The following is a 16,301-nucleotide window of genomic DNA, read 5'->3' as shown; positions in this document are numbered from 1 at the left end:
ATTAGCCTTATACAACTGACCAAATACTGGAGTAATAAAAATGCCTAAATATAAGAAGCCCTCCAGGGACCAGCGAAAGGGAAAAAGGGATGGGTCTGCTAAGCAGGGTATCATAGCAAGGCCACCCATTGGCATAGCCTCCGATTTTGAAAAATTAATTTTATAGCCTGAGAATGCACTAAATGTATTGATAACTTGGATTAGGCGAGGTATGGACATCAAAGGGTTACTGAGGAATAGAAGAACATCATCTGCATAAAGGGTAATTTTATGTTTACCTGTACCAATCCTCGGTATTAGGATCAGCTCGTATAGCTTCTGCTAGTGGTTCGATTATTAGCGTAAATAACAATGGCGAGAGGGGACATCCCTGACTGAAGCTATCCAAACCTAATCCATTGGTAACCACAACTACTTTGGGATCACTATACAATGTTGAGACCCATTTGTAAACACCAGTCCAACGCCAAACCTCTCCAATATGTAAAACAAATATGACCATTCGACTCTATCAAATGCCTTTTCCGCGTCTAATGAAACCACTACTCCTGGTATCTTTCCCTGTTGACAAGCTTGAATCATATTCAGAGCCCTTCTAACATTATTGGATGATCTACGGCCCTTAATAAACCCCGTCTGATCCTCCTTTATAATATGTGGCAGTATCCCTTCTAGTCTCAGTGCTAACGTTTTAGAGAGGATTTTAAAATCTACATTTAGCAAGGATAATGGTCTGTATGATGTACAATCTTCTGGGTCCTTTCCTTTTTTAAGAATAAGAGAGATATTTGCCTCTTTCAGCGAAGGCGGGAGACAGCCCTGACTATATGCATAGTTATACATGTCCATAAGTGGACCAGCCAATATTTCTGTAAATTCTTTATAGAATTCAGCTTGAAAACCATCTGGGCCCGGTGCCTTACCACTCTGAAGTTGCCTAATTGCATCAAGTATTTCTTGGAGTGTAAGAGGAGCATTTAGGACCGATACTTGTTCCGGAGTTAGGCCTGGAAAAGTCAAATTTTTAAAAAATGACTGCATCCTCTTCGTCCTATCTTCACAATCCTGTGATTTATATAACTCAGAATAAAATTCTCTAAAGATCGCATTAATCTTTTTATGATCATGAGTCAAAATACCCGTACTTTCCTTGATAGACGTCATAGTCTGAGGGGCCTTTTGTTTCTTTGCAAGAAATGCTAAGTATCTACCCGGTTTGTCGCCATATTCATATAACCTTTGCTTTGCAAATAATATTTCCCTCTTAGCTGTTTGAGTAAGCGTAGTGTTTAGAGCTGTCCTAAGAGCTGTAATCCTTTGCAATTTAATAATAGAAGGTCTATCAGTGTATGCTGTTTCAGCCGCTTTTAAGCGGGCTTCAAGCAGACGCTGTTGTTCTCCCTTTAATTTCTTCTGGGTCGCTGAGTAGGAGATGATCAAACCTCGCGTGTAAGCTTTGATGGTCTCCCACATCATTGACGGGTTGCTAGCTGTACCTGAATTAATTTCTAAAAAAGTTTTAAATTCTTGAGAGAAGTACTTTACAAATTTACTATCTTTCATTAGGAAGGGGTCCATACGCCAATGCCGAGGGGATGTCCCATTGTTCCTCACCTTAGTTTCCATATATACAGCAGCGTGGTCAGAAATTGCTATACTACCTATTTTACAGGATGATATGGAATTTAAAAAAATCGAGGGGGCAAAAAACATATCAATTCTGGTATGACATTTATGTGGATTAGAGTAGAAAGAAAAATCTCTGCCCTGTGGATGAAGACATCTCCATACATCTACTAATCCTAATTCTTTGTTCAGATCCATCAATTGTCTAGATCTGGGAGATACTCCTGCAGTACTCTTGGGAATCCTATCTATTTCCGGATCCATAATATAATTATAGGGGGAGACTTTAATTGTATGATGGGCATCAAAAGCCATCAGTTTTGAAAAGGCTTCCGTTATAAATTTAAAGGGGTGTGCCGGGGGGCAGTACAAATTTAAAATCCCATATTCCTCTCCATTTATGAGGGCTTTAATCAAGATATCGTCCAGATTCATCTTTTATCTGCTTTAGGATTTTGAAAGGGAAATTCTTCCGAACAAGAATAACAACTCCCCTGCTTTTTGAGCTAAAAGAAGAAAAAAAGGCCTGATCAAATCCGCCCTGTCGTAATTTCAAGTGTTCTTTATCTGACAGGTGTGTCTCCTGTAGGAGAGCTATATCAACTCTTTCCTTCTTAAGATTTGATAATATTTTCTTCCTTTTGACTGGCGAATTACTCCCCTTGACATTCCAGGTGCACCACTTAACCGACTGATCAACCATAATCCTCTGGGCCAATCCGAGACCCCTCGGGAGGGGGCACCCTATCCAAAACATCCCGAGCGTAGAGCATATAAAATTTACAAAAATAAAACCTCTTTAATACACTCACAACAATACAATAAAAAACTATTTCTAAATAAAAAAAATATAAAACGTATCTAAGTGGAGAGTTTCCCCCTTGTTCCCAGGGGGTGTCACTTCCTCTCCAAAAGTCCATCATATCCTCTCCCATCCAATGCCCCACCCTTGACCCAGGCACTTCTCAATAAAATGAGGAGAATTCAAATATAATACAAAGCTAGAGTTAACAGTGAGCACCCTACCCCCACCCATACCAACACCTGGATATATTTGGTAATGTTAATACCATATATAAACATATAACTATAAAATTACCACCTCAACAAATAATAATTAAATATAATAATACAAAATAACAAGGGGAAAACAACCCCGCTCCTAGAGACAGAGGTAAAATTGAATAAGGTAACCACCTCCCCCCACCAACATTAACCAAATCCCCCAGCTTTTATATATATATATATATATATATATACACACACATATACATACATCCCTCATATATACATAAAATAATAACAGAAAACAACCCCAAGGAGGGGGAGAAAATCAAATCCCTCTCCCCACCCCCCATGATAATATTAAACAATAAGGTAAGAGAAAAAAAAAGGGGGGGATATAAACCAAAGCGGGGGGGGGGAAAGGCAGACCAACATCCATTATGTCTTACAGTTTATCTAAGAGAGTCCAAGAATTCCTTAGCCTTTTCTGGTGATCCGAAGTTATATACGGATCCTTCATGGTTAAAGCGTAACATCGCTGGGTAGCGTAAGGAGTACTGAATATTTAAGTCCCTTAAACGCTTCTTCGCCTCGTCGAATGCCTTCCTCTTTCGAACCAGAGCCGGGGAAAAGTCCTGAAATAGCATGATCTTGGATCTTTTATAGATCATAGCTTGGGGGTCTTTTCCGAGATTTTTAGAGGCTTCTAGGAGTATCTGCCTCTCCCTGTAGCTCTGCAGCCGGAACAGGACCGGGCGTGGGCGCTGGTTCAAGCCGGGCCCGCGTATTGCGACCCGGTAGGCCCATTCCACCCTTACCTGGCCTGATCCAGCTTGCAGATTTAAAAGTTGTGGCAGCCACTGCTCCAGGAATGCTGTAAGCTGGCCTTCCTCTTCCCGTTCGGGAAGGCCCAGCAAATGAATATTTCTTCGGCGACCTCGATTATCGAGGTCGTCAATATGATTTTCCAAGGTTCGGACTCGCTGCTCGAGAGTCCGGACCTGATCCACGGCCGATTGAGCGGTATTTTCGGAGGTCGCGGCCTTTAGCTCCGCCCCTCCAACTCGGCGTTCAATTTCTTGGATTTCTCGGTCGTGCTTCTGCAGCGCGGCCAAGAGCGAGTCCCAACGATTTCTGGATTCTGCAATAAAGGCATCGATCTTCGAATCCAGCTTGGAAAGCATTTCTGCAAGGCTTGTTACTGTTGGTAAGTCCCCCGCGGCGGCTGTGGACGCCTCTGCTGCAGCTGGAGAGGGTGGGGGAGGGGTTCCTGCTTGCTTGAGAGCTGCGGGCTCCCTTCCCTTTAGTCATTTTTACTTAGGATTAAATTGTTTAAATGTAATATTACACAACCAATTAAATTACACAACTATTATAAATGATTTGGTGAGCTTGGTAGGGGGTGGGTGACCCACTGTACCCAAGTCTTGGGAGGAGCACATAGACTCAGTCTTGCTGGTTCGCCGCCATCTTGGATCCCCCCAGCAGCACTTTCTAAACAAACACCTATTACCAACCAGGACAGCAAATACACAGGTACATCACCAGCTGTGAAGTTCCCTCTTTACTCAGCATTTACTCTGTCAAGGCCCTTAAGAGGTTTCCATGTTTCAACAGGTTTCTATGTTGTCACCTCATTCTCCCACATTCCAGCAAACACAGGCATCGTCTACTCCATTCTCTCCTCCAGAGGATGGTACACAGTGACAGAATTACACATACAATTTCATCTCACACATCATTTCCTTTGGCCTTTCTCAACTTGAGAATCTAAAATTAATTTCCTTACCAATTCTTATTTAAAGAAAAATACTTGGGTCTGTGTCTATCCATTTTTAAAAAATATGCGTGGGGATGGGGGGGGTGGGGGGCCGGAGATTGCATCGTATTGAAGCACATCGGTTTCTGAGTGTTGAATATGGTGAACACTGAGAGGATGTTCTCCTTTGTAGAAGAGTCTAGGAATGGAGGACGGTTTCAAAATAAAACCCCTCCCATTTAAGACAGAGTTAATTCACTTTCTTCCTCAGGGGATCATTTCTGTAGAACATGACTGATTTCTGGGATCTCAAGAAGAGGGGGCTGGGGAGGGTAAAGACAGGAAGGATGTTCCCAGTGACCAGGTCACAGTCTAAGGATACAGGGTGGGGCATTTTGGGCTGAGATGAGGAGAGATGTCTTCACCCAGAGAGTGGGGATTTTGTGGAATTCTCCGCCACAGAATGTGGTTGAGGCCAGAACATTGAATAATGTTAAGGAGTTGGACACAATTTCTGGGGCTACAGGATGAAAGGGTATAGGGAGAAAGCAGGAACGGGGACTGAGTTGGATGGTCAGCCATGATCATATGGAATGGTGGAGCAGGCTTGAAGGGCCAAATGGTCTACGCCTGTTTTCTACATTTCCAAAAGGTCCCTGCATTCCTGAAGAAGGGCTTATGCCCGAAACGTCGATTTTCCTGCTCCTCGGATGCTGCCTGGCCTGCTATGTTTTTCCAGCATCACATTTTTCAACCCTGCGCCTGAATGCATACCATTTCCGAATGTATAACCATTATAAGCTCGGCAATGTATCTGAAATGGACTTGATGCTGTTGTCATTAGCACACACAGAATTTATCTGCAAGTGCTGTTTGACTGAACCACATCAACAAAGCAATGCTCTCTCTTGGGTTTTGTAAGCATGGACTGGAGGAATAAGAACTGTTAGGAACCACTGAAGGAATATGCTGTTCAATTCAACCATCCAGTTGTCAGGACAGACAGCCGACACTCCAGCTCTCCTAACAGCACTGCATTTCATACATGACATTTCTTTTTAAAACAGAGGGCAATTTCCCAGAGTTTTCATCTGAACAGTATTTTAGAAGTAAAGTTTTATTTGAGCTGCACGGCAGGGAGGAAAGCAACTTAATTAGGCAATTCAAGACCTGCCCTCTTCTGATAAGGAGCATCCTGTAGGTTAATGAAGGAGTGGGATTAGCACACACAATTATAATGGCAGCTTTTATAAAATGAAGACTTTGCAAAGAATCAGTTTTAAACCACTCAATTGTTTTCAGTTCAAGTGAAATAAAAATCATAGAATCCCTAGTGTGGAAAGAGGCCATTCAGACCATCTAGTCCACACTGACCCTCTGAAGAGGATCCCATCCCCTACCCCAACCCATTTCCCATGGCTAACCCACCCAGCCTGCACATACTTGGACAATTTAGCATTGCCAACTCACCTGACCTGCACATCTTTGAACTATGGGAGGAAACCAGTGCACCCGGATGAAACACACACACAGACATGGGGAGAATGTGCAAACTCCACACAGTTACCCAAGAGTGGAATCAAACCCAGGTCCCTGGTACTGTGAGGCAGCATTGCTTACCACAGGGTCCCTGTTGCGTTCCTGTGTGATGTTTCTTTTCTCTGAATTGTAAGTTATATAACATTGCTCAACAGCTAATGTCACTAATTGTTATTATCCAAAGCATAGTAAACCATACTGTTATTTATCACCATGGCATTTGAGTACTTTTTAGATAAAGGTGGCAGCAGAGTGGTGTCATCACTGGGCTACTAACACACCAGAGACAGGGGGTTTCGAATCACACCATAGCAGAAAGGTTTAAAAATTAAGTTCAATTAATAAATCTGGAATTAAGAACTAGTCTCAGTAATGTTATCATCACTTGTTGCAAAAAATGCATCTGGTTCACAAAGTCATTGGATAAATATCTGCGGGGGGTGGAATTAAATTGTAGGGGCATGGGAGACTCATGAGATTGTTCATCACAAAGGACAAAGACAGAGGCAATAGGTTGTATTGTCTCTTCCCTTGTCTATTAGACTGTAAATTATATGACCAAGAGATTTAAATGAGTAGGGGGTTAAATTGATCAAGATTAGAGTGGTGCTGGAAAAGCACAGCAGGCCAGACAGCATCCGAGCAGCAGGAAAATCGATGTTTCGGGTAAAAGCCCTTTATCAGGAATGGTCTTATGGCGATTTTCCTGCTCCTCGGATGCTGCCTGACCTGCTGTGCTTTTCCAGCACCACTCTAATCTTGACTCTAACCTCCAGCATCTGCAGTACCCACTTTTGCCAGTTAGTGTCTCGGTATATATTAAGAGGAAGTGGCGGAGGCTGGTACAATTGCAATATTTAAAAGGCACTTGGATGGGTATTTAAATAGAAGGAGTTGGGGGGGATATGGGCTGGGTGCTGGCAGGTGGGACTAGATTGGGTTGAAAGATCTGGTCGGCATGGACGGGTTGGACTGAAGGGTCTGTTTCCAGGCTATACATCTCTAGGACTCTAAGAGATAAGTGTATATCCTCACTACATCCTAACATGTAGACTTCATCTTAACACTGGCCACTTAAAGCATGACACACTTGTGGAAACATGCTACCATTGGTAACAGAAGTTTAATGTCAGCCCAGACACTGATGTGCCTGTGAATATAATATTTCTATGTAAATGAGTGAACTGTTAGAGCTTTCAATAACACACTACCCACATGTTTGTTTTCTGACCCAGTACTTACTGGTTTATTATTTTCTTTGGGACCCAGGAACATGGAAAGGGAAATAAAGGAATGATATTAAACTGCAAGGAATGGGCTCCCCCCTCTGTTGGGTCCACACCGACTACAGTGGGTCAGGAAGGCAGCTGCTATAATCTCTTCAAAGGCTAACGAAAAGCAAACCATCCCCACATCCCAGAATAACACTTAATGCATTAAATCACAGTGCTTGAATCACCAGTTAAAGTGTACCAATTCAAAACTTCCAGCATCTGCATTTTCAAAAGTTAGATTGATGCCCCTATTTGCATTTTTCAACTCGACTTAATATGTACATCCCCCCTGATTGCCAAAGGCTTATTAGCAAAAAAAAAACGCCTGCATCATTCCAGTGAATTTACATTTTTTAATTGAAAAGCATGTCAAGCACTTTATTTTCCACACTGTCAATTAACATAGTAGATTATCCCTGAAAAGGAAAGCAGTCTTTCCCCTCTTCTGTGTTGTTGTTTTCCGAATCCCGATTGAGGTCTGGATCCATTTTTGATGCAGGCTTTGCAGCACTGCGTTCCCATCGTTACACAACAAGCAAACCAGCCACATGGCTGCCACATGTTTGTCCAGCTCTCCCTTCCTCGTACACGTGGAAATCGTGGCCACAATTTGAAATAAAGTGGGATCTGTTGGAATGTTGCCCTCCTGAGGAGCATGCACACAGACAGAGGAGTAAGTAGCCGTACTTACTGGGCTGCTCTCTCATTGGAGAGAGGTGACTCAGGTGGTTTAACCTGAGGGTCTCCATGCCTCAGGTGAGGGGAGGGGTTAAGGAGAAGAATGCTCATGGACACCTCAGCTGGTGCGGGAATTGAACCCACACTGTTGGCATCTCTCCAACAGATACATATTCCCTCGTTAATTAAGATGTCACCCATATAATTTGACTGTTTGGGGACCTTGTTAGAGGGGAGATTTCTAGCGAGTAGAACTGACCAGCCAAGTGCCGGCAAATGGGACTAGATTAATTTGGGATATCTCGTGTGCATGGAAGAGTTGGACCGAAGGGTCTGTTTCCGTGCTGTATAACTCTATGACTGGATGGGCCGGGGCTGTTTTCTTTCGAACAGGGGAGATTTGAGAGAGACGGGTACATCCACAAGAGAGGAAAGAATCTCCTCCCTTAGGATGGGGTTCTGTAACAAGGAGATATAAGATTTCAGACACATGGGCATGAGGGATCAAGGGGAATCTTTCAGCCGGAAGGTGGTAGTGATCTGGGTGGTGCTGGAGGTAGAAACCCCTTTACCAAATACATGGGATATCCACCTGAGGTGCCAGTGGCTATAAGGAGTACAGAGCGATAGTGGGATTAGAAGCAAAATATTGCAGACACTGGAAACCTGAAACAAACACAGAGAAAAGTGGAGAAACTCAGCAGATCGGGCAGCATCTGTGGAGACAGAATCAGTTTTAACATTTTGGACCTGGGATGACTCTTCCTCGGTGAGAAATCACATTACACCAAGTTATTGTCCAACAGGTTCACCTGAACGGGCAGTGCTCTGAAAGCTTGTGATTTCAAATAAACCTGTTGGACTATTACCTGGGTGTCATATGACTTCTGACTTTGTCAGTCCTGATGAAGGGCTTATGTCCGAAACGTCGATTTTCCTGGTCCTCGGATGCTGCCTGACCTGCTGTGCTTTTCCAGCGCCACTCTAACCTAGACTCCTAACTTTGCCCACCCCAGTCCAACACCAGCACCTCCACATCATGTCTTCCCCAGTGAGATGAAGCTGGATAGCGACTTGTTATCCAGTGTGGATATGACGGGCCTTCACCTCTGCTGTAAATCTGAGAGATCCTTGATTTCCATGAAGGCAAATGACGCAGTTAATCATAGACAGACATTTCCTGCAACATGCTGATAAAATGAAGTCAGACCCCAGCAAAAAATTCCAAAAGTAGCCTTTAATTTATATCCGGGCCAGAGGTGTAATGTTTTGATTCTGGTACACAATAAAATAGCCAAAAGCCATCGTCACAATTCTCTCCTGGTTCAAAAGCTCTTCCTTAATGAATGTGCTACCAGCATCTCTCCCACCCCTCCTGGTATTTGGTACAAACCATGTAAAACATTTGTGCTAGTTAAGAATTAGAAAAGAAAAATAGTTGTCATGGTCTATCTAAATTTTCAAACTGGTCAACACCACTTGCTCCAAAAGCATTTCTTCGTCAACACCAATTCCCTTCGTGAAAACAAAATGGTAAAAACATGCAAAAAAGAAAAATCTGAATTGCCCAAAGTTTGTTTTTCTGACAACATGATTTGGAACTGGTCTGTCGAATAAGTCTCTGAACATTATGTACACTTTCTTTTTGTACAACAGATTTTAAAGAAAAAAAAATTAATACCATTTTTCAGCTCGAGGCTGAACTTCAACTCTCATTTTCTTTTGTGGCTTGAGAAAATGGAAGTTTCACAGCACTGTGACGAACATCAGGACCACCTTCTGTAAGTCTCAGCCTGTTTCAAATGTACTGCAGTGCTTTTCAAAATCCGTGGTCTGAAATCTGCTCACTTTCTCCGCTGAAACAAAAGGCGATGTTTAAAAAAAACCCAGGAGATTTGGTGTCTTTAGCATCTTATTTAAACTAAAAGCAGAGAATAGCTCATCATCGTCTAACTGAGTTTCCCCTAAGCCCCTCCACTGTGTTGCCGTTGGAGAGGATCAAGAAAAGAGGATTATCACTTCAAAAATGTCACAGGTACTTTTAAAGCGTGTAACATAAATCTAATGATTCTGGAGATCAAAAAAGTGTACAAAAAGGCACAAAATCCCAGTGCTTCTGTACTTTGAGATTCAAGTGTAACAGAGCTCTTATCAATATTTCCTTTAAAACAGTGTCAGTTTACCGATAACTTCACTCACGCAAGTAGTTTGCAGCCTGTACTGAACGTGCGTTTTAACCAGTTGACTAACATGTAAAAGCCTAGCTCTTTTTTTCGTGTGTGTGTGTGTGTGTGTGTGTGTGTGTGTTGCTGGAAATAAATCAGTCAGAAGTTCTTAAAAAGTCTGCAAACATTCCCACTTGCGCTGGAAAGAAGAGAGTTCCTAGCAGTCACTGCCACCACCGTACATATCTGCCAGCTTCTTAAACCTCGGGCCCCAGTCATTCAGATAGTCGTAGTCCTGGTCTCCGCCAGAACTTGTGGAGTTGAGCGAACTCAAAGATCCTGCCGTGGAGCCGCTGCCCTCGTAGTCGAACACCAACAGTGAGTCGTAAGGGGGTGCTGTGGGATCGTTGTCTGCGGCCTTCAGCCCCTGAAATTTTCGTAAACAAAATGGAAACAATTACGAAAAGCTGCTGTTTAATATTGAAATGGTGGGTGAGCAAATTTTAAGTGCAACTTCAGTGGCACTGTTCCCTGCAGGCTTTTGATATTTTCACAATTTATGTACAACAGCTCAGTGGCCAACACTCCCTCGCACATAGTCAGTGACTCTCAGAAATGTACAGCACACAGATACAGATCCTTTGGTCCAACTCGTCCATGCCGATCAGATATCCTAAATTAACCTAGTCCCATTTGACAGCACTTGGCCTATATCCCTCTAAATCCCTCCTATTCATATACCCATCCAGATGCCTTTTAAATGTAGCAATTGTACCAGCCTCCACCACATCCTCTGGCAGCTCATTCCATACACGTACCACCCTCTGCGTGAAAAAGTTGCCCCTTAGGTCTCTTTTATATTTTTCCCCTCTCACCCTAAACCTATGCCCTCTAGTTCTGAACTCCCTGACCGCAGGGTAAAGACTGTGTCTACTTACCCTATCCATGCCCCTGATTATTTTATAAACCTCTACAAGGTCACCCCTCAGCCTCTGACGCTCCAAGGAAAACAGCCCCAGCCTGTTCAGCTTCTCCCTGTAGCTCAAACCCTCCAACCCTGGCAACATCCTTGTAAATCTTTTCTGAACCCTTTCAAGTTTCACAACATTAGGATGGCAGATTTCACTCCCCAGAGGACATCAGTGACCCAGATGGGTTTTTATGGCAATCAGTAGTGTTTATGGACCAGACCAAACGCTCTGAACATGTTAAGATGATACCCTTCAAGTTGTGATCTCTTTCCATGACGATGTAGTGGGTTAGGTATAACATCAAAAGTCTTTTGAAGTCCTCACTGGGAGCAAACACGATTCCGTTTTGAATCTTTCTCTCTTTGCTACTGTTAAACGACTTTGGTTCATTGACACAAGGTAACATTCCAAAGCTGACAGAACACCGTTCAGATTTGCTCACCCAAGGTCTAAAGGAACAACAACGTCAAGTCCTCATGGGGACTCTACACTGATGGTGTCACACTCCGTATCTCAGGAGAATGCAGACAGACTGGTGGGGAAAACAGGCACGTGGCAGACAGAACACAATGCAACAAAACATCTCACTAGCACGTGAGGCGACGTGGGAATACATTTTACTTTTTTTTAAATCAGGTTGAGTGGTCAGGGAGTGATTTCAGATTCAGCAATAATTTTCAAAAAGGAAAGTGGATAAATATTTGAAGGGATGGGGCAGGAAAATCAGCCAAGTGGAACAACCCTCAGAGAATCAAGCTTTAGAGAGGATGCTGCCCGGACTGGAGGGCATATCTTATGAAGAAAGGTTGAGGGAGCTAGGGCTTTTCTCATTGGAGTGAAGAAGGATGAGAGGTGACTTGATAGAGGTGTATAAGATGTTGAAAGGAATAGATAGAGTGAATAGCCAGAGATGTTTTCCCATGGCTGAAATGTCTATCATGAGGGGGCATAATTTTGAAAGGTGGTTGGAAGAAGGTTATTTTGATTAGATTCCCTACAGTGTGGAAACAGGCCCTTTGGCCCAACCAGTTCACACCGACCCTCAGAAGAGTAACCCATCCAGACCCATTTCCTTCTGACTAATGCCCTTAACACTATGGGCAATTTAGCATGGCCAATTCACCTGACCTGCACATCTTTGGACTGTGGGAGGAAACCCACGCAGACACGGGGAGAATGTGCAAACTCCACACAGACAGTCGCCAGAGGCTGGAATCAAACCTGGGACCCTGGTGCTGTGAGGCAGCAGTGCTAACCACTGAGCCACCGTGCTGCCCCATAAATGAGGAGATGTCAGAGGTAGGTGTGTGGAATGCACTGCCAGCAGTGGCAGTGAGTCAGAGACATTGCGGACATTTCAGTGACTCTTGGGACAGGCACATGGATGATAGTACAATGAAGGGTATGTAGGTTAGTACAATCTTAGAGTAGGATAAAAGGCCAGCACAACACAGAGGGCCGAAGGGCCTGAATTGTGTTGTACTGTTCAATGTGCAGTCAGCAGGCCGAATGGCCCTTTTGTACATGGGATGAGAGTGCCTATTGCCCATCCCTAAACACCCTGGAGAAGGGTGGAAGGGAGCTGCCTGCTTTGACCATGTTTATGGACCAGTCCAAACCTCCTCAATGTTAAGAAGATAGCCTAAACCCCAACCTTTTCTTATCTTAAAGACAAGTGTCAGGAGTTGCATTCTAAATGCAATTCGATTGGTCAAACTTGAAGTCAAACACACTTCATTCATACTCTGTGGTTAAAATACAAACAAAAGGAAGGAGGAACGGGAATAATTAACTCACCTGGAAAACTTAACAGGATAATAGATTATTTAACTACTAAACAGTAACTGTTCCAGTGTAGTAACTTCCAAAAACACACTTCCAAAGGCAAATTCAGTAAAGTAGATAGCCTCACAGGCAATTCTTTAGTCCAGGTAGAAAAACCAAGAGAAATCTCAGAGAGAGTGAGAGCAGTGGGGAGAGATGTACTGCAGCTTCCAAACCCAGCTTCAAGCCCCCAGCAACTGCACCTGAAAAGCTAAAACTAAAAATCCTGGTTCTGGGGGAGCTGGCCTCAGCCGTTCAGGCTGCTTCTATTGTTCCAACCTTAGGGGGGAAAACCCCCCAAGGTGCCTCAAGCTGTATATTTAAGGGCTTTCAATAGACAGCTCTGTACCTCTGCCTTAAAACCTCTCTTCAAAAAAAAATCCAGCGCTACATATACCTCTGAAAGCCATAGCATTGTCCACAACAGTAGCCAACTGCTCATCATTTGGTCAGCTCCTTGCAAATTTTTATTGAATTCAAATTTTAAAATCTGTCATGGGATTTGAAGCCATGCCCTCAGGATATTTATCTGTTTCTGCATTATCACTACGCCACTATCTCCATCGCCCTCCCCTCAGTGTCATATTTTATTTTATCGTGCTCCTGTGAAGCACCTTGGGATATTTTACTAAGTTAAAACGTTCAAGATGAAGAGGTTATTATAAAGGTGCAATGATAACAGATTATTATTATTCTTCCTATAGATGACTCTGGTTTTTGTTCCTGTCAACAGGTCTGAACAGTTTCTCTACATTTGGCTCAGTGGTTAGCACTGCTGCCTCACAGCACCAGGGACCTGGGATCAATTCCATCCTCAGGCACATTCTCCCTATTTGGGTTTCCTTTCAGTACTCCGGTTTCCTCCCACAATCCAACGATGCGCAAGTTAGGGTAGATTGGCCATGAGGAATTCCCATAGTGTCCAGGGATGTACAGGCTAGGTGGGTTAGCCATGTGAAATACAGGGTTACTCGGATAGGGTTTGGGTCGGGCTGCGATGCTCTTTGGAGGGTCGTTGTGGATTTGATGGGCTGAATAGCCTGTTTCCACACTGTAGGGATTCTATGATCCATCTTTCTGACTTTAAGGACATCCTGTTAAGCCTAGCCCTCAGTCTCCAACTGTACTCTGAGGCATCCCTGCGAGGGACAATCACTTGGTGCTAAACAAAGATGAGGCCAGAATGTTCTCCAGTGCCTCAGGGTTTAGATAGGGTTGACCATGAGAACCTTTTTCCATGTATGGAGTCAGCTATTACGAGGGGGCATAGCTTTAAATTAAGGGGTGGTAGGTATAGGACAGATGTTAGGGGTAGGTTCTTTACTCAGCGAGTCGTGAGTTCATGGAATGCCCTGCCAGTAGCAGTGGTGGACTCTCCCTCTTTATGGGCATTTAAACGGGCATTGGATAGGCATATGGAGGATAGTGGGCTAGTGTAGGTTAGGTGGGCTTGGATCGGCGCAACATCGAGGGCCAAAGGGCCTGTACTGCGCTGTATTCTTCTATGTTCTTCTATGTTCTAGTATCCCTTTTATGGGATGGCAAGACTGATGTATGAAGATAGTCTGAACTAGTTAGATTGGATTACAGTATGGAAACAGCTCTTCGGCCCAACGAGTCCACACCGACCCTCCGAAGAGTAACCCACCCAGACCCATTCCCCTACCCTATATTTATCCCTGACCAAACCATTTAACACTATGGGCTACTTAGTGTGGCCTAACCTGCACATCTTTGGACTGAGAGAGGAAACCGGAGCACCTGGAGGAAACCCATGCAGGCACAGGGAGAACGTGCAAACTTCACACAGACAGTTGCCCGAGGCTGGAATCGAACCCGGGTCCCTGGCGCTGTGAGGCAGCAGTGCTAACCACTGACCCATCGTGCCACCCGAAGCACAATATTCACTGGGGTTTAGAAGAATGAGGGGGGGGGGTCTCGGAAAAACCTATAAAATTCTAACCGGACGAGACAGGGTAAAAACAGGAAGGATGTTTCCGGGGAGTCCAGAGGCGGAAGGGGCGGGGTCACAGTCTAAGGATGCGGGATGGGCCATTTCAGACCGAGATGGGGAGAAATGTCTTCACCCAGAGAGTGGGGAGCCTGTGGGATTCTCTACCACAGGAAGTGGTTGAGACCGAAACACTGAATGTTTTCAAGGAGCTCTGAGGGCTAAAGGGATCAAAGGGTCTGGAGGCAGGGGAGTGATCTGGACATCTCTTCTTTTATTTTTGCCTCTGTTTTCAATCCTGCCTTTTGTATGCTCAGATGATGCTGGAGAATGGCGACCTTATACACTTTTGACTGTATTCCTGCATCGGGTACACGTGACAATAAAATCTGAAGACCAGCAGCATTCACAGGACTCCATGCATGGTCAGATTTACTAAGACCACCCAGGAACGAAATCTGTACGAACTTGGGGAATAATGTAACTGATGCCACAAGAAAAATAGAATCAAACCCATTAGCAGGTTCTAAGAAAGACGTACATACCTGAGACACAGGCTAGATTCTGCTTCAGCATTTACAGGAATATTTTATTTTGCTTTGGGACACCTAGACTTTCTATACTCATTCTGAACAATGGGAGAGGTTTCAGTTCCATAGTGAACAACAAAGTGAACACTAGAATCATCAAAAAGCTCTGAGACGGTGGCATTGATTTGAAGTCCCAGCTGAATAACAAGTGGCAGAAGGCAGGCCCAGAGGTAATGGGATCAAAGCTCGGGGACCCTGGCTTTCTCAAGTTCAAAAATAACCAGATAGCAACCTCTGAACTCTACAGGATATTCTTAATGTCAAGGACACAAAGGTGAAAAAGCTAAAACAGGATAATGGACAAAGAACATCAGTGACAGTGCAGGCAACAATCAGTCAATCAGAGCAAGAGGCCATTCAGCCCAGAACCTGTACTGGCTCTTTTCAAATTAATTTAGTTAGTCCTTCTCCACATATTCCAAAGTCCTTTCCTCCTTAAAGTATGGACCCTATTCCCTTTTGTAGGCTACAATTTCCATGGCCTAGTAATCCAGAGGCAGTTGCTAATACTCCAGTGACACAGATTCAAATCCCACCTTGGCTCCATTTTGGAATTTAAATTTAATTGGTAAATTCTGGAACTGCAAGCAGGGAAATCTGCCAAATTAGCAGGTCTGGTTTACACGTGATTCCAGACCCACAGCAATGTGGTTGCCTCTCAACTGCCCTCTGATATGGCTGAGCGAGATGCTCAGTTCAGGGGCAATTAGGGAAGGGCAACAGATTTTGGCCTCGCTGGCGACATCCACATCTCGTGAAAGAATGAAAAGAACAACATCTGGAAGGTACTTCTCACTCTCACAGACAGTGTGGCCCTAATCCTAACCACTTCCGGTTCCACACAGAATGGTTCTCACCATGTTGCGTGACTCTTTTGCAGTCATCCCTGAAAACCTCAAATCTGTTGCCTTTGGCTACC

At 44.0% G+C, this 16,301-nt stretch overlaps 1 protein-coding gene across 1 annotated transcript in view; it reads right to left on the bottom strand.

Moving 5' to 3' along the window:
* Window positions 1–9,103: 9,103 nt before the first annotated feature.
* Window positions 9,104–16,301, bottom strand: part of LOC122548761 (cadherin-2-like) — a 184,848-nt gene continuing 177,650 nt past the window's right edge. The window contains exon 16 of the mRNA XM_087985884.1: window positions 9,104–10,473. Within this exon, the coding sequence (XP_087842010.1) occupies window positions 10,264–10,473 (210 nt within the window). The 3' untranslated portion in view covers window positions 9,104–10,263. The remainder of the gene's footprint in view (window positions 10,474–16,301) is intronic.

The sequence above is a fragment of the Chiloscyllium plagiosum genome, unplaced genomic scaffold (assembly GCF_037043375.1).
Source record: "Chiloscyllium plagiosum isolate Xiang-an unplaced genomic scaffold, Cpla_swu_hap1 HiC_scaffold_4, whole genome shotgun sequence".
Taxonomy (NCBI): domain Eukaryota; kingdom Metazoa; phylum Chordata; class Chondrichthyes; order Orectolobiformes; family Hemiscylliidae; genus Chiloscyllium; species Chiloscyllium plagiosum.
This window is presented reverse-complemented; position numbering and strand designations above follow the sequence as displayed.